The 19,124-nt window shown below is 42.9% G+C and overlaps 1 protein-coding gene across 1 annotated transcript in view; it reads right to left on the bottom strand.

Annotated features, from left to right (window-relative positions):
* Window positions 1–11,482: 11,482 nt before the first annotated feature.
* The window catches only part of TPD52 (tumor protein D52), a 136,999-nt gene continuing 129,357 nt past the window's right edge, over window positions 11,483–19,124 (bottom strand). The window contains exon 7 of the mRNA XM_061601985.1: window positions 11,483–11,791. Within this exon, the coding sequence (XP_061457969.1) occupies window positions 11,626–11,791 (166 nt within the window). The 3' untranslated portion in view covers window positions 11,483–11,625. The remainder of the gene's footprint in view (window positions 11,792–19,124) is intronic.

The following is a 19,124-nucleotide window of genomic DNA, read 5'->3' on the forward strand; positions in this document are numbered from 1 at the left end:
GTGTCTGGAGCTGGCCCGCAACCACTCGTTCAAGGACCTTGCCCAGGAATGGAACATTTGCTACCGGCCTATAGTTATTAGGATTTTCTGGGTCCAGGGAGGGTGTCTTCAGGAGTGGTCTCACTACTGCCTCTTTCAGGCAGCCAGGGACCACCCCCTCTCGCAGAGAGGCATTAATCACCTCCCTGGCCCAGCCAGGTGTTCCATCCCTGCTAGCTTTTACTAGCCGAGAAGGGCAAGGATCCAGCACAGAAGTGGTTGCACGAACCTGTCCAAGCACCTTGTCAACGTCCTCAAGCTGCACCAACTGAAACTCATCCAAGAAATCGGGACAAGGCTGTGCTCTGGATACCTCACTTGATTCACCTGCTATAACACTGGAGTCTAAGTCCTGGCAGATGCTAAAGATTTTATCCTGGAAGTGCCTAGCAAATTCATTACAGCGGGCCTCAGATGGTTCTACCATGTCCCTGGGGCCAGAGTGTAATAGCCTCCGGACAATTCTGAAGAGCTCCGCTGGGCAGCACATTGATGATTTGATAGTGGCAGCAAAATATTGTTTTTTTGCTGCCCTTACTGCCCCTAAATACAGCTTACCATAGGCACTTACCACTGTATAATTGCATCCACCAGGAGTTCGTCTCCATCTGCACTCAAGCTGTCTCCGATATTGTTTCATCGCTCTCAACTCTGAGGTATACCATGGAGCAGTACGAGCTCTACACAGGAAAGGGCACTCAGGAGCAATCGTGTCAACTGCCCGGGTCATTTCTGTATTCCACAGTTCAACCAGGGTTTCAACAGGAGCGCCAGCCCTATCAGCCGGAAAACTCCCCAGAGCCCTTTGGAAACCATCCGGACCCATTAGTCTCTGGGGGCGGACCAACTTCATAGGTCCCCCACCCTTGCAGAGGGGAAAAGCCGCTGTAAGTCTAAACTTCAGCAAACAGTGATCTGTCCATGACAGGGGGACTGATGTAAGGCCCCCAACATTCAGATCACCAGCTCCATGTCCAGTTGCAAAAACCAAATCTAGAGTATGCCCTAATACATGTGTTGGGCCAATGGCATATTGGGACAATCCCATGGTTGTCATGGAGACCATGAAATCCTGAGCCACCCTGGATAAGGTGGCCTCGGCATGGATGTTGACATCCCCCAGAACCAACAGTCTGGGGGATCTCAACAGTACACCCGAGACCACCTCCATCAGCTCAGCTAGGGAGTCTGTTGGGCAGCGGGGTGGGTGATACATCAACAGAATCCCCAGTCTGTCCCGCTGACCCAACATAAGGTGCAGACACTCCAGACCAGTAGTCACATGGACAGGGTGCTTGCAGAGGGAGATGGAACTCCTATAGGCCACAGCAACCCCCCCTCCCTGACCCTCAGGTCTACCCTGATGCTGGACCAGGTACCCTGGCGGGCATAGCTGGGAGAGACTGACTCCTCCCTGCTCACCCACCCAGGTCTTGGTTATACATACCAGATCAGCTGCCTCATCCACAATTAAATCATGAATGAGGGAGATCTTATTATGTACCGATCTGGCATTTAGGGGCAGCATCTGGAGGCCTGAGAGCTGGCTGATAGGGCAACCAACAACCCTGCGGGTGTGGGGAGGACCGGAACAAGGCAGTTGTTAACTGCCTGGGCCGCGTTCCCCTTACCTGGCAAGTCCTCCTCGCAACACCATATCTCCCTCTACCCATCACTATGCTAATTGGGGGGCCCTCAAATCTCCCCACTTGGCTCCGAGTCCTCTCTCCCAGAAACATGACTCAAGACCCACAAAAAGGCAGACAAAGCAGGAGCCGCCTCAGCCAGCCGGCTTATGTATCCCCTCCAAAGAAGGGACAGGTGGAAGGAATCAGCCACAGCTGGCTGAGTACCTGCGGCCTGGTCCTGCAAGGCGTGGCAACCTGCAGCACAGGAGTCCAACAGGGAGAGGGTGGTGGTAGTGGTAGCCGAGCAGCAGCAGCAGCAGCAGCAGCAGGCAGGCAGGCAGGCAGGCAGGCAGGCAGGCAGGCAGGCAGGCAGGCAGGCAGCAACGGCTCTCCTTCCCTGGACGGTGGTGGTCCCCTTTCTCCTGCAGGCACTGGGTCTGCTGTTTAAACATCTGGAGGGCACCAGGTTGAGAAAGACCCCTGTAGGCTATCATAGGTTTCATTCAAAGGAATCTGGCAAAGAGACCCATGCACCACAGTCCTTGCTTCACTGGGGCCGCACTTAGGAAGAGGGAGAACAAAAAAAGCGCTGCTGGATCAGCCAAAAGGCCCATCCAGCATTCTTGTCAGGAAAATGGTCGTCCAGGTCCCAGGGGAGTCTTAGACCCTTTACGTTTGGGGGGAGCAGGGTCACAGCAGGGTCCCTCTGTCTCCAGCAGCCTTTGCTGCTGATTGGAGCCAATCAGAATGAAAGGGAATGAGCCAGCCACTGAGAAGACTCTTCTCAGTAGCTAACACACTTCCCTTTCATGCTGATTGGCTCCTAGGGATGTCTCTTGTTGTGGGAGAAGGTGCACGCTGGAAGGACTGAGGAGTGTGGAGACAACAGAGAGCAAGCAAGCAAGGGAAATGAGAAAAGGAGGTAGGCAAGGGGGGAACATGGGCTGAAGGGTCTCTCTCTCTCTCTCTCTCTGCTGCACAGCATCCTGTTTGTTTGTTTGTTTGTTAACAAGGATCTTATTCGCAACCCAGTGTGTATAAACTGAAATCATGTAATTGATTCTCAGATTTTATGTAAAGTATTGGCTACACAGTTTATGCTTTCACATATTGGATTTTCAGATGTACACCCTATGCAATGAGACACCCAGAATTATAAGCACTTGTGGTTGGTACTGCAAGGTAGACAACCATGAATTCGCATCCCCGCCATACATATGGCCAATAAGTTCATTAGAACTGGCCAACAAGAAATGCTAAAATGGACTGAAGACTCTCCTGTCAGAATCCCTTTATATACGTGGCAGGGTTCCACACTCCCAGGCTAAGCGGGAGCATGGGAAATAACGCAGATAACGTAGTCACAAACCCTATACCAGCTGTGGAGATGCCACAACCATTCTCATTGCAAAATAGACTCTTACCAATTATGTGGACCAGGCCAGACCAGTATGGGATGAACATGCTCACTAATGTGTATTGCTCCAATCAGATGTTCCAAAACAATACTGCTGATCCCTTAGAGTTTTGCAGGTGGTTGCTTAGACATCTTAACACTTTATGATCAAGTGTTATCATGGGTCACAAAAGTGTTACAATATACTGATTTTGAAGAGTGAATCTCAATGGCTGCAGCCCAAAAAAGTTGTGTTATTTGTACAAGCATGCATGATTTCCAAATTCCATATGAAAGGCTCATTTGAAAGTATGCCTAGAAGGTTATTCTGACAGGCTTTAAAAAAACGCACGTCTAAAAAGAAAATAAATTTAGTTTAGTTTAGTTTATAGTTTATGTATATACACTTTTTGGCCAAAAGGCCCCCAAAGTGGTGAACAACATATTAAAACATATTACCAAAAAAAATAAAATTACACAAGAAATAACCAGTAAAAAATATACAGTAAAAATACAATACAACAAGAACAATGCAACTACAATGTAACAAGAACAATGCAACAAGAACAAAGTAAAAAAAATGCAACAAAAACAATGCTTTGTTTTCAAATGATGCACATAGTTACCACAGCAGACATGGTCTTAGGAGAGACATTCCTTCTTAATTTAATATATAGAATACTGGAAACATGATACTTTCAAAAGTACAGCACAAAGATTAATCAGGAAATATCACTAGAAATCTGGGAGTGAGCTGATCATATGATATACAGCATGTCAGAATTCAAATTCATACAGAAGAATAAAGATTGATGCAAAGCAGGGGGTAAGTGATTGACGGTGCAATTCTATGCACACTTACCTGGGACTAAGTCCCATTAAACTCAGAGGAACTTACTAGAACTTTAATACATTTTATACCGCCTTTTGTTCAAATGGATCACAAATACTTATAAGCAGTGCTTTTGGGGAGTAAAAAATGAGGTTCCGGTACTCATATCTTGATAAAAGTGCAGAGGGTGCCAGTACACAATGGTTGCCACAGGCAGCAAAACTAGAGGTGATGGTATCATCACACAAAAAAGCACTGCTTATAGGGAGACATGCATAGGATTGTGTTGAAAAGGTGCCAGTAAGTAGATATATTAATGCGGGTATTTCCACTATTCCCCAAATATGATTATTGTACATTAATTTACAATTTCAGAATAGTAACTTGGATCTTATAATGCACAGATCCCGTATCTCCAGAGGTAGTAGCTGGATTCAGGTCAGTTTTTACACAAACTGCTCAGAAGTGTTAAGTTCCTGATACAGGCACAGTACGGGCACTCTCCACCCCCAATGTTATTTGTAACAGTCAAGGCAATCATCAGGTTGCTGGATTCACATGGGAGATGGGTCCCAAGATGGTGGCAACAGAAACTCTTTTCATGTTGGTTTAAAGTTCCATGACCTTGCCTTATGGGGCTGTGAGAGCACCAGGGGGCATGCACATCGCAATGTGCTAGCAACAGCTGTGGATCCTTGATCTAGAGAAGCCCTAAAAGTAATGAGCAAGAAGCAGGTGTGATGCTAAGCCAGGGGTCTTCAAAGGGTTTTGTCCTTGGAAATGTTAAGTGGGATGTTAGTGGGGAGTAAGTCAGTCAAGGGGGGAGGCTGCATTGACCACTTAGCCACTGTAAGGGTGCATCAACTGTTGAATGCTTAATGACCAACAGATGGTTTTAGGCATTACTTTTTCTGAGAAAAGTCTATCATTGCCATATTTGAAATATTTTTAAAATGTATTTTCAGTCAATACGTCTCAAATGTCTCACAGTGCTTCCAAATTTATTTTTGTAGGTGCATCACAGAATAAAAAGTACACTGATTTATTAAAATGTGATTACAAAAGGGTTCCAAGATAGCATCTATTTTAAGAGCAGTCTTATTCTATAATATCACAGTACTATAGAATATCATCTTTCTACTCCACTTTTATCTGTCTTTTTTACTAAAATTGCTCGTTTAATCATATTCTCTTTTTTTCCTGAACACTGGTAGCCTATAAATACTATAGTTTACACTGTCAAACAAAAGGGTACAGAAATCACATGCATAAAATGAGGTTTTATTATTTAAACAATAAAAGGATGAATCAGGAGCAAAAGTAATAAACATTTGCTTTTTTCTGTATTTTAGTAGGTCTTTCTCCTGTTTCCTGCAATGAATATGCTCTTAGTAAATAAAACTAAACCAACCCCCGTCCCCCCCAAAGGCCTCTGAGAAATTATTGGCACTTGAACTTTCAGGGCTCTAAATGAAAAGCACGACTAATTTTCCAATTAAGCCGTTTGATAGGCAAGATGACATGTGCAAAAGAGGAGGGCAAGCTTGAAGCTGCATTTTTTAATCAAAATTTCTCATGACTACAGCGGCCTCTCTCCTCACTGACAGCTGAGAAGTACACTTTCCCATGCCGTCAGGGGTGAGAAGGTTACAACTTAAGTATTGTGGCAGTTGTTTTCACACAAGAATCCAGCTCGCTTGAAAGAATCCAGTCCCTTGAAAGAGATGCGAGCATTTCCCCCTCACACAAACACCCACCCGCTCTTTCCTCTCCTTTTATTGCATGCTACGCCCCCCACTTGAGTGGGCAGCTCAGTTTAACCCACCATTGATCTGGACAACTTGCAACACTAATTGGGAACAGGGCCTTTTTTTTCCAAAGTCGCTCAGTCGGTAAATGAAACTTCAGCTCCCCTGTGATCCAGCGTGTGCAGGGAAGCTGCAGCCCAAGGGGCAAAGGGCACAGCAAAAGAGAGATTCCAGGCAGCCGTTGCTCTTTCACAGCTCATGCTTGCTTTGCCCAAAAGCCAGACAACTTGCATTGTTTGGCAAAATGGGGGGGGGGGGAAAGGACACACAGCTCTTGATCTCTTAGCACTCCTCCCATCCCAGAGTTTGTGGGGCTGCACAATGCACAAACAGTGCTCCTCCCTGTTAGTACTGTAAGGGTCAGGCAGGAAAAATAATAAATATACACGTAATCATCATCATCCCTCATCTGTATTTCACAATTTATTTATAATAAATATTCCTCCAAACAGCTCAGGGCAGCACCCCTGGTCTTCCCTCTCTCACCCATTTTATCCTCACAACAACCCTATGGAGTAGGCTCGGCTCAGGGATAGCGACTGGCCCAAGGCCATCCAGGGAGTTTTACTGTTGAGTGATGTTTTGATAGTGCTGTGCCAAAACCTGGCCTCCAATTTCTAGAAAGTTTTCCACACCTTTGAACGAGGCTTCTATTTTTAGCGGGGGTGTAATCGTTCAGGGTCTCAGGGGGGCTTAGAGTTTTTGAGAGCAGGGTCCCAATGTCTCCAGCATGCTGCAAGCCAATCAGCATGAAAAGGGAGTCTGTTGGCCACTGAGAACAGTCTTCTAACATGCTTCTTTGTCCTTTCCTGTGGATTGTAGCCAATCCGAGTGAAAGGAGGTGAGTCAGCCACTGACACAATTCTTCTCATAGCTAACACTCTCCCTTTCCATGCTTACTGGCTCCTAGGGATATCTGTTGTTGTAGGAGAAGAAGACATTAACAAGGATCTCATTGTCAACTCAGCAGCAAAAAAGAGGGAAGAGTGGCTGTGACTAACACGAAGAGACTCTGCACTTCTGAACTTGCCACTACACTACTGATTTTCAGTCTTTTTTGCAGGGCACTTTAGAATTTCTTTCTACTTTCACTGGATGCAGGATTGAGCTTACTTATCATTGTGAGGTGTCTCTGGGTAGGATGCAGGCGCTTTTATTCCCGTTAAAACATTTCTTCCATGAAACTCTGCAGCCTCCCCAAACATTACACCACACTGGTTCTCTTTGTTTTAACCCATCCTTACAAGAAGGCTGTGAGTGTAATTCTTTGAACCAAAGCTAATGATAAAGCTCAACATTGCTAAAATATGACAGCTCAATCATTTTATACAGTAAAAAAAACTTCACTCAAGGTGATCGAAACCTTACGGAGGTTTTTGCAGCAATTCTCCACCCAAACTTTGCACTATCTCCCTTCCAAAACTGTAAATGTTAAACGTAATACCGGCTTTAGATTTATGCATACAGCATGGCATGCCAAGCTTGGAACTCAGGTTGCTAACTTTTTTTCTGATGGGATTCCTGTGCCTTTACCATGTGTGACAAGTGGAGATTTGTCCAATGAATCTTTTTCCCAGCGTAAGATGCAGTGATGGAAAAGCTTTGCCTATGATTTATTTCCTGTAATGCCTCTGTTCAAAATACAGGAACTCTGCCAGGAAAAAAAAAGTGAGCAGCCTTTTACTTTATTTGCATATATAGTACAAGACTAATATGTTCTTTAATCTCTCATGCATATTTTAAAACTATAAAGATTGATTCATTAGATAACTGTGTAATCAGGCACAGTGGTGAGAATGAAGGTTGGGGAATAGGGCTATGATCTACTCTGTCTTAAAATACAGGCGACCTTCAGTTACAAACAGCCTAGGAATAGATGGTTGAAGGAATCGGAACCATTCGTCATTATGAAATTCCAGAATTGATATTAGGGCAATACCTTTGTTAGGCTAACCAAAATATCAAAGGATAGTGTGCAAATTTTAGGGTTTTCCAGAACTCATCAGGCTAGATGCTAAACAGAACAATGGAGGGGATGGGGGAAGATATAGCGAAAAAATGTTTTGGTGATGCTAAAACCATGGAGTCTGCTATGCTGGTTCTCAACCTATCTATGAAGATTTACTCTGACTCATTAATGAGCACACTTTCAATCACTGGCATTTTGACTTGTGCAACATCTTTGTATGCAGAGTAATCCATCAGAGTGCAACATTATTACTTTCTGGATGTACTTTGCTAAGACTGTTTAAACAAGTGCTTACATTGATTAACCCAGGGCAATATTAATAGGTTTCAAAATTCAGGTTGCACAACGAATGGGGTCCCATAGTACTCTGAAATGGGAAAATGCATAATGGATTATAAGTGACGGGTCAAAAGTTTCTCCACAACTTCCAAATTCAAAGAATTTTAATAAAGAGAATCTAATTGTTGGAGAAATTTGTTTCACACTAGATTGATGCTGAACATCCATAAATGAGCAGCCGGAGACATAGCCATGTCTCTGATGTGGGAAGAGCATATAAAATGATGAAACATGATTGCATACTTGCTAATGATATCACTAATGATGAGCAAAACGCATCACTCACATATCCCAATCAAGCTTGTGTTCTATAAGCGCCGATGCGTGTTCCTGACTCCTATCCCTGCCTAAATTCAAGCTTTGTGGAGAAATAAGAGAAGGCCTCATATCCCAACATTTTGCAGCGTATGCAGCTTGGTACATGTTGGAATAGTAGCATATATGCTGAGGTAACTTTCACAGTGCAAGTTTTGATCATTATGTGCAAAAATGTGAAAATGAGATATTTGTAAACCTCTCCCTCAAACCAAGGGGTCTCAGTATGTATCCCCAAGGTATTTCTAGGCCACCTAGAAAGGTGACATTTGACCCAGCAAGACATGCCAGTCACTAGAAAGATCTGAAAGAGATGATGTTCTAATTCTCTCCCTAAAAATGGGAGAAGGGGGCAAGAAGTACAACCACAAATGGTACTTACATGGTACTTTCAGAACACCCAGAAAGCAGCAATTTGGTACACATAGAGCCAAAAACATACCCAAAGCTCATACCATATAAGTAATGATGTCATGTTTTGTGTGGAATATCCAAAAGAGGGGGGAAACTTTGAAGTGTTTCAGGCTCTCTCCCCCACCCAAACGTTAAGCAGTATTTGTTGGTTCCTGAAAACATAGTGCCTATCTCAGTGGTTGTACAGGTTTTTTACCGGACGCTAACATCCTGTGGAATTCATGTTCAAACTCTCCTAATAGATAACACTATGAGAGATCAATTTAAATCAGACAGGCAAACTCTGATGCACTACCTTTACTCCTTTTTTTTGTCTTTGGCTTAGAGCGTTTCCGACAAACCTCATTATTGGTTGGTATGCAGAATATGCTAAAACATGCCTCCATTCTGGCATTTTTAAAGACTTCTTATTACATAGAACATGCTGTGAGAAGTATTTTAAAGCTATAGGCTATTTTAGAGTCAGAATTCCCCTGAATAGCTGGGCTGGTATTACATGAGAAGCAACTCATTTATAAATCCAGTTTACTCTTCTCTTTACCAAAAATGCTCAAGGGAAGATCTCAGGGTGGCTACACAGGACACTTCAAATGGGCTGGTTCTCCAGAGGGAAGAAATAATTTATAAGCTCTGCTATGCTTCTAGTTGAGACTTCTTGTAAATCTCTAAAAGTTAGATGCAATGCACTTCAAGATACAGGACACGACTCCAGCATGAACATAATATCACTGAAATGAATGATAGCTTTACATAGTTCCTTTTTAAAGCAGCATATACTAAAGTTCTTAGTAACTTGAATTGGGAGCCAAACTACATGTTACATTATTCATACTATTTTAAAAGTATGTTTAAACTTGCCACTTTTATTTTGAAGGAAAAATCAGCTGTGGGACCATGATTTAGGGCATGCTCCTGCACATTTTCTGCAGACCGCCCCCCCCCAATGCTACATATAAACAGCACGTTTGAAGTCAAACAGTAGCCAGGGAGCGTGCATTTGGCCTTCAGGGAATAGCCCGTTGATTGTCTGGTATCGCTCTGGAAGCATCAGTGTTTAACACACTCAACAATTCACGCCTTTATCAGAAAACTATAGTTAATATGGGTCTCAAGAGACTACCATATTTTATCTCTCATAAATATGTGTAGCTGTTTGCCATATAATCAAATGTGGTGGTACCTCACCAAAGACTCCTGAATAAACTTAGCCCTCATGGAATAAGGGGAGAGGTGCTCTTGTGGATCAGGAACTGGCCAAGAAACAGGAAGCAGAGAGCAGGAATAAATGGGCAGTTTTCCTAATAGAGGAATGTAGAAAGTGGAGGACTGGTGTTGGGATGTATGTGATCTATAGTTGGGGTGAGCAGTGAGGTAGCCAGATTTGCTGATGATACTGAATTGTGGTTAAAACAAAAAGGGATTATGAAGAGCTCCAAAATAACGTCTCCAAACTGAGTGAATGGGCAGTAAAATGGCAAAATGTAAAGTGATGAATGTAGGGATAAAAAAAATCTTAATTTCACATATATACTCATGGGGTCTGAACTGGCAGTGACTCACCCAGGTACGATACCTTGGGATCATCATGGATAGCTCAATGAAGGTGTCAACCCAGTGTGTGGCGGCTATGAAAAAGGCAAACCCCAAGCTAGGGATTAGGAAAGGAACTGACACTGAAAAGAAAATTGCTGATATCATAATGCCATTATACAAATCTATGGTGCAACTGCGTTTGGAATACTTAATACAGTTCTGGTTGCCCCATCTAAAAAAAAAGATATTGTAGAATTGGAATAGGTTAAGAAAAGGCAACCAAAATGATCAATGGGATGGAGCAGCTCCCCTATGAGAAAAGGCTGCAGCTTTTGGAGCTTTTTAGTTTAGAGAAAAAGTGAGTAAGAGGTGACATGACAGAAGTGTATAAAATTATGCATGGCATGGAGAATGTGGATAGAGAAAGTTTATCTCCCTCTCTCATAACACTAGAACTTATGGATAGCCAATTAAACTAAATGCTGGAGGATTCAGGACAAAAGAAAGTAGGAAGCTGCCATACAGTGAGTCAGACCCACTGGTCCATCTACCTTAGTACTGTCCACACTCACTGGCAGCAGCTTTCCAGGGTTACAGACAGGGAGTCTCTCCCAGCCCTACCTGGAAGTGCCAGGGATTGAACCTGGGATCCTCTGCGTACAAGGCAGATGTTCTACCATGGAGCAAAGGTCTTCTTCACACAGCACATAGTTAAACTATGCTATTCATTGCCACAGGAGGCAGTGATGGCCACCAATTTAGATGGCTTCAAAATAGGATTATGCCAATTCATGAAGATAAGGCTATCAATGGCTGCTAGCCATGGTGGCTTTGCTCTCTCTCCATGATCAGAGGCAGCATGCTTCTGAGTACCACTTCCTGGAAACTGCAGGAGAGGAAAGTGCTGTTGAGCTCAGGTCTTGCTTGTGGGCTTCCCATGGGCATCTGGTTGGCCACTGTGAGAACAGGATGCTGGAGTAGATGGGCCTTTGGCCTGATCCAGCAGACTCTTTTTATGTTCTTATACACCAGCTTCTTATATTAAATATGAATACAAAAGAGAATTAATATAAACAATAATATAGGGCAACAGAAGGGAAATAGATATTACAGATAAATATTACAGAACCAAATTTAATTTGCTCAGATTATTTTTTCATTTATATTTATCTGTAAGGTAGACAATGGCAGTGGAAGAATAATGTCAACTTTTATATTCAAAGCAAGTCTTTATTGCTTAACCAATGGCCATCATGAACAACTTTTTAATTCAAAGTGAACATGTGGTACAAATCAAATAACTATCTAGATTTCTTAAAATGTAGCCACAAGCAAATATATATGAGGTTTTTTTAAAATAGCATTTGCTGCTTTTCTCTATTTTCTTTGCCTTCCACAAGTCCCAAGAGTACTCCATCAGCTTCCAGTAAAGTCGTGTCTGTTTTGGCTCCCAAGAATCTAGATGAAAGTTCAAGGTCTATAAGTCTCAGCCGGACTCTGGATCCCTTCTGATATTTCCTGGTGAGAAAGGGGGGGAAATGTTAAACATTGTGCACACTCACATCTTCTTAGATACGGCATTTAAAATCTGTCAATGAGCTATCTGTGTTGCATTTTTCCTTTTACTATGGGATGCCTTTTGTGATCTTCAATAAGCTGGTTTCAATGAAAAGTCTACTTTCATTTGTTAATTTGACAACACTAGACTCCCATTATCCCCAGTGATTGGCTTGTCACACAGGAGGTGTGCAATGTAGGGCAATTTAGTGATATCTCTAACAGCTGAACAACTTCAGCTAGTGTACCAATAGCTGATTTTTAATTGACTTGAAGGACTAGCTTCTCAATTTACCTTTCGGACACTCGATGCCTCATAAGGCTTCTAACTGACCTACATTGGAAGATCAGTATTTATGAATTTAGATAATGTACATCCTGTACCATCAGCATATTTTGTTTACGTTTAAGGGACTCTGGAAATAGCCATGTACTACAAATTTCTCTTTCATGTGTTACCTGTGAATCTTTTCCTATTTAAAGTGACTTTCAAAAGTAAATCTGCTTTCTTTGTCTATAGCTGTGGCTGGCCTATAGGGAATCCAATGAACAAGTTAAAACAGCCCAAGTAGGCTTTGGAGTATTCTCCCCTCCCAAATGTTGCATGGCAAACATGAAGAAATTCATGAAGGGGAATTTCCAAAGCAGTCTGTGTGTCACATGAGCTGTATTTTGGCATTCACTAGAATGAATGTGGGCTAAACATGGGAAAGGAGTAGAGGTGCACGTACAAGTCCCACCTCTGATGTCCTCATATGTGCTGGCTCCACAATGAAGCTCTGAAGAAAGATTCCAAGCATATTCAGATGAACACATTTAAAATTTCCCTTCAAACCTTCCCTCTCAGCCTGGTACACATAGGAAAGTTGGGGGCAGGGTCTGCATACATTTGTATGCCCCTCCCCTTTTTAAGTCCACATTTGCCTTGAACACCTGAAGAAGGCTGTGCTGATCAAATTTCAACTGAACGTTAGGAAAAACCTCCTAACAGTCAGAGCAGTACAACAATGGAACCAATTTCCTGGGGAGGTGGTGGTCTCTCCAACACTGGAGGCCTTCAAGAGGCAGCTGGACAGCCACCTCTCAGGTATGCTTTAAGGTGGATTCCTGCATTAAGCAGGGGGTTGGACTCAATGGGCTTATAGGTCCCTTCCAACTCTATGATTAGCGAAAATAAAGTCAAAAATTCCATGGGGCAAAAGGAAGCATGAGCCTATCCAAGTCACTGTTTCCTACTTCCTGCTGCTTTATGTGTCAGCGGTGGGGAACTTGTGGCCCTCCAGATGTTGCTGGACTCTTAATTCCCATCATCCTAGACCATTGGCCATGCTGGTCAGGGTCCAGGAACATCTGGAGGGCCACAGGTTCCCCAGCCCTGTTGTATATGGCCCTGGTATTCAAAGCTGTGTTTTTTCTTACTACTATCATGAAACAGAGGAAGTCATTAGTTTGAATAGATACCTCCAGTTTTAAGCCAACAGACACAGACTCTAGTGTTAATTTGGAATGCAAGACTGGTTCTTATGTGTTTTAAAAAGAGAGTTCCTATGTTTATGCCCTTGCTTCCAAAACATATTAGCATTTTTTTTAAAAACAAACATTTATATATTAGAGATGAACTTTACAAATCTTAGCTTCTGCTTCAGTCGTTTTAACACAACCACCAGACACTTTAATATACAACCCATTTATTAAAAGACATTTTCCATGTTCTCAGCAACACCTGCTTACAAAAGGCATTCTGTAGAATGCCACCTTGAAGTGGCTCACATCAGTGTCAATGTTGTGTGCTGATCCAGCGACTTGCTTTTGTGAACAATATTCCCTGAAGCTAGAAAACATCAGGATAAAAGATCAATGGAAAGAGCAGAGTAAAGGAAACATGAATACTACTTGCAGCAGTTTCCCACCAAAGGAATGGAAAGAGAAAGAAGGGGCTTTATGTATGAATATCACTGGTGGGGGGGAGGGACAATCCTTTAAAATGGACTTGGGCTATTCTGTATTTACTTAAATAGGAGCTATAGATAGAACAAGCCTTTAAGTAGAGATCTTTTCCAGCCTGTTTCTGTAATGGAATTGTTTTCTGTTGTTTTAATTGTTTTATCGCTTGTGTGTTTGCCACCCTGGGTTCCTTTGGGAGGAAGGGCGAGAAATAAATTTAAATAATAGCACATCATTTTGTTGTTTCTACAAATGCAGTTCAGTCCTAAATTGTTTCAAATGGCAAGGGCTTGTCCAGCTTTCATTTTCTTAAAGAACTTTCTTCCTCTTAGAGTAGCAGTGTTGAAGGCTGCATTCAGGAAGATGGTATTAAGCTTATTTGTAAGCCTAAGGTGCTCATACACTAAAAGCAGACACTACTACACACACAAAGCAAATCGGCACTGATTCCCACAACAGCTGTGAATGATGTGACTACATAGCCAGTAATGTATTCAGTTTGAACTGAACTGAGGTGAGAGGAATTCTTGCAGTGCCTGTATAGGGTGGTCCCTATCAGGCATGTTTTGAATTTCCTTGTAGGCTTAAAGAAGAGGTGCTGCACATCAAATAAAGAAACAAGTCTCCACCTTGAACAAACGTCTTGTGGATGGGAGGATTATGCCTGCCTGCATGAGGGAGGGATTGCCAGCTTTGGAGGCTCATGGGCACATTTGGAAGTCTGACAGCATGCTGTGCACAGTACCCCTCTGGTTGCTTCTCTACCCCCTCCCATGAGGCATAGGAGCACAGGAAGCTGCCTTATACAGTCAGGCCATTGGCCCATATAGCTCACTACTGTCTACTCTACACAGACTAGCAGTGGCTCTCCAGGGTTTCAGACAGAGGATACTCCCAGCCCTATCTGGAGATGCCAGGGATGGAACCTGGGACCATTTGCGTGTGAAGTAGCCACTCTACCACTGAGGTACAACCCTACCTCAAGTCACGCCCAACGAGCACATACATACTTCACTTTCCCATGGAGTCTATCCAGTACAATTAAAACAATTCCTCTTGATTTTACACAGCTCCTCACAAACCACTGTCAAATTTAAATTTACATTAGCAGACTGCACAATAAAAACCACACTTTTAATGCTTGCTAGGACCAAAAAACATTGACCCAAGGCACGGATCTTCATGGTTTTTAGTTTGACAAAAACAAAACAAACACCCCACCAACAACTCGTAGAACACATCTGTGGACACAGGGATGACTTATAATTTGATGGTGGTTTTGAGGGGATTTCTTGTAAAAAATATGATGGTGCAAAAGGATCCATGCTTTTGATTCATTCTTTTGCATTATGACAGCACTGGCGAATACTAGATCCATGACTGTTATGGTTCAGTCAGTGGAGACAGATGAGATCTGTGATTTGATGGTGGGTGGGGTGGGGTGGAGTGAGGTGGAATCTATGGGAAAAAATCCAATTTCAAGAGGTTTCATTTAACTGGAGCTGACTTTTATGTGTGTGTATGGGCACACCTTCTCTTGACACTATTTTCTGACTGCTGCAATACCCTGCTCTCTCCCTCCTGGTCACTCTGTTTTTCTACTCCAATCTCTCAGATCATTCTCCTTTCTCTCCTACCCTCCCGATCATTGCACGTTCTGTTCAGTGGTTCAGATGCCATCTGAGCTGTGAAAAGCATATAGAGCTGAAAAAGGAAGTGCCAGAGGGGGATATTTTCCCCATGTTTTCTTTCAGCTCTATGTGCTTTTCAAGGCTCACATCTGAAACGTGGGTGTCTATCCAAGTCTGGGAAAGAATGTCACTCTCCTGCAGTTCTTCCTTCAGCTCTCTGTGCTGCTTTTCAAGGGGAAAATGAAAGTCAACACTGCTGACTCATGACATAGGGGGCAATAGTTCTTCTTGTTGATGTTATCACTCACCCTTCACCAGCAGGTCCTAGGGTGGGTTACAACAAATGAATATTCAATCTTAAAAACAGTTAAGAAAAATTCCAGTCACAGGAATAGGATGTGTCCTCAAAATATATATCTTTGGTGTCACAAAGGCCAAGGTAAAGAGCTGTGTCTTCAGCATTCACCAAAAACTGTACAGTGAAGTTGCCAGATGCACCTCTGTGGGGAGACACTTCTATAGCTTAGGGGCTACCCCTTCTTGGGCCACCACCATCAAAACGTCTGAGGGTGGCAGAACTACCAAAAGGGCCCCCTCTGTGGACGTAACACCCAAGAGGGTCAGTATGGAAGGAGGCAGCCTTTCAGAAATTTGGGACCTAAGTTGCTTAGGGCTTAAACACTAGCATGAGCACCTTACACTAAAGCCCAGAAATGAACTGGCAACCAATGCAACTGTTTTATAACAGGGGTTATATGAGATCTAAAGGCAACCACAGCCGGTAATCTGAACACTATTTTGAACCAGCTGAAGTTTCCAAGTCATCTTCAAGGGCAGCCCCATGTAGAGCACACTGCAATAATCCCATCTGGAAGTTACCAGAGCATGGAGTACCATGGTCGAGTTTATCTCTATCCAAAAAGGGCCATAGCTGGTGAACCAGCTGGAACTAGAAATTGTCAGTTTGAGCCCTATGTGGCCTCAGTGGCCAGGAGTGCTATGCTGGATCCAGGAATACCTCTAAGCTATGAACTTGCTCCTTCTAGGAGAATGCAATCCCATCCAGAATAGGCCATCTCCCCACAAAACAAGCCATCTCCCCACCTCCTGAACTTGGAACACAGAACACCCCCCTTTTCAGGATTCAGTTTCAATCAGTTGGCCCATATCCAGCCTAGCAGTGCCTCCCAACACCTGTCTAGCACCTGAGCCACCTCTCCTGATTCACATGGAACAGAGTCATAGAGCTAGGTGTCATCCACATATTGGTGACATTTCACTCCAAAACTCCTGATGACTGTTCCCAGCAGCTTCATATAGATGTTAAACAAGATGGGAAACAAGATGGAGCCCTGTGGGACACCACAGGAAAACTTCCATGGTGTTGAACAGTAGCCTCCAATAACTACTTTCTGGAAATGACCCTGGAGGTAGGAGTGGAACCAATGAAGTACAGTGCCCACAAACCCCACCTCCCTGAGCTGCCCCAGAAGGATGCCATAGTCCAGCCTTTCCCAACTAGTAGGCCACCAGACCACAATTCCCATCTTTCCTGACCATTGGCAATGCTGGCTGAGGCTGATGGGAGTTGTGGTCCAGCAACACCTGGTGGCCCACTAGTTGGGAAAGGCTGCCATAGTCAATGGTATCAAAAGCCACTGAGAGGTCAAGAAAAACTAACAGAGTCGCAGGGAGGGGAGCTCAGAGACTTCACAGGCACCAGAAGAAGTTCTCAAGGGTGCCATTTCATCCACAGGAATAAAGTTGGTGTCCACAGGTGGTCCTGAACTATGAGAGAATAGAAGCAACAAAGGGCTATATAACTGAAGACCATATTTTGACCAAAGTCAATGCAAACTATATCTGGAAATATTTATGTTGTTAAAATCCTAGGTTCTGCCATCACCACCACTCCATAAGTGCCTATATAGTTACAAAAAAAGGTACAATTTCATCTTTAAAAATTGATTTGGCAGGTAAGATATAGCAGGCACACCCAGAATGTTAAATGTTCTGTCTTCCTCTTGCACTTTTCCCTTATTTTATCTTTTTAAAAAGTATTTATTTTGTTATTTCCAGGGCCAAACAAATCTTTGCCACAATGCGTCTTGTTTACTATAGACCAAAAGGAGCCTGCTTGTCTGAACATGATAGAAAGAGAGCAATTAAATCTGATTTTGCAATTCTGCATGAGGGGGTGATTTAAAAACTTTTTCTTTGGAGAGATTTTTATTTTTTTTACATTTCCCCCCTAAGAATTCCTTAGCATGTGCCAATTCTCTCTAGTAATTGCTGTCATAGTTATAAAGAAGGAATTCACTCTGGTTAGTCTTTGACATGATAAATGCAAAGCATGTTGAAGCTAAGAGACCCTTCATATATTTGGATATGGGCTCACACTACCAAGAAAATAAAAATTAAAAAACTTCTCAGTAGCCAGGGCTGCCTGAGGTTCTTATTTTCCCCTCACATGTGCCATAGCCTTAAATGTCAGAATGAACATACCATAAACATGCAAGAAATCTCACTACAACTAAATAAACAAATAGGACTTGTTATTGCTTAAGCCATTTCAAAGTTTTTATTTTGTTTTATTCATTGGCAGGACTTAGTCTAATACAATTATTCAATATTGTTGTATTTATAAAGTGAAATGCATGTTCTTGGCATTCAAAGCCCAAAACAGACTATATAAACAGACCACAATGGACTCTTTAGTGCAGGAGTAGCCAATGTGGTGCTCTTTACATGTTGTGGATTACAATGTCCAGAAGTCCAGGCAGCATAGCCATTGGCCAAGGATGATGGGAGTTGAAGTTCACAACATATAGAGAGCTCCATATTGGCAACCCTTCTGAGTTTAATGGAAATGTCTCATATGCTCAAGGAGATGATACTAAAGCCATCTCCTATTAGGGCCACTTGGCATATTATTTTCTTTCTTCACAGACAGGTGTGCCTCTGAGCCGAGAGAACTGGTGTGCTTAGGCTTAGAGGATAGCATTGATACTGTGAACATAACTGAAACCTGGTGGGACAGAGAAAATCAGTGGGGCACAGTTATCCCTGGATATAAACTATATCAGAAGGTCAGGGATGTCTGTAGTGGAGGTGGTGTTGCTCTATATGTGAAAGAGGGCATTGAATCCAGCAACTTACAAACCGCAAAAGAGGCAGACTCCTCACAGAATCATTGTGCATGGTGATACCAGGCCCCAAGAGTAATTTAGTACTGGGGACGGTCTGTCATCCCCCTGACCATGCTGAGTGAGATCTTGAGATGAAAAATGAAACGGAAGAAGGATCCAAAGTAGGAAATGTAATAATGGGTGATTTCAACTACCATTACATAGACTGGCTATATATGTGTTCCAGTAATGACGAAGAGGTAACATTTCTAGATACCTTAAATGACTGTGCCCTAAAACAGTTGGTCATGGAACCGACTAGAGGGACAACGACCCTGGAATTAATCTTAAGTGGCGCCCTGGACCTGGTGTAAGATGTAAGTGTTGTTGAACCAACTGGGAGCAGTGACCATAGTGCTATTAAATTAAAAATACATGTAAGTGGCCAACTGTCAAGAAAATCCATCACAGTCACATTTGACTTCAAAAGAGGAAACTTCCCCCAAAATGAGGGGATTGGTAAAAAGGAAATTGAAAGGCAAAGTCCAGAGGATCAAATCACTCCAAAATGCTTGGAAATTGTTTGTTTTA

Source organism: Rhineura floridana, chromosome 1 (assembly GCF_030035675.1).
Source record: "Rhineura floridana isolate rRhiFlo1 chromosome 1, rRhiFlo1.hap2, whole genome shotgun sequence".
Classification (NCBI taxonomy): domain Eukaryota; kingdom Metazoa; phylum Chordata; class Lepidosauria; order Squamata; family Rhineuridae; genus Rhineura; species Rhineura floridana.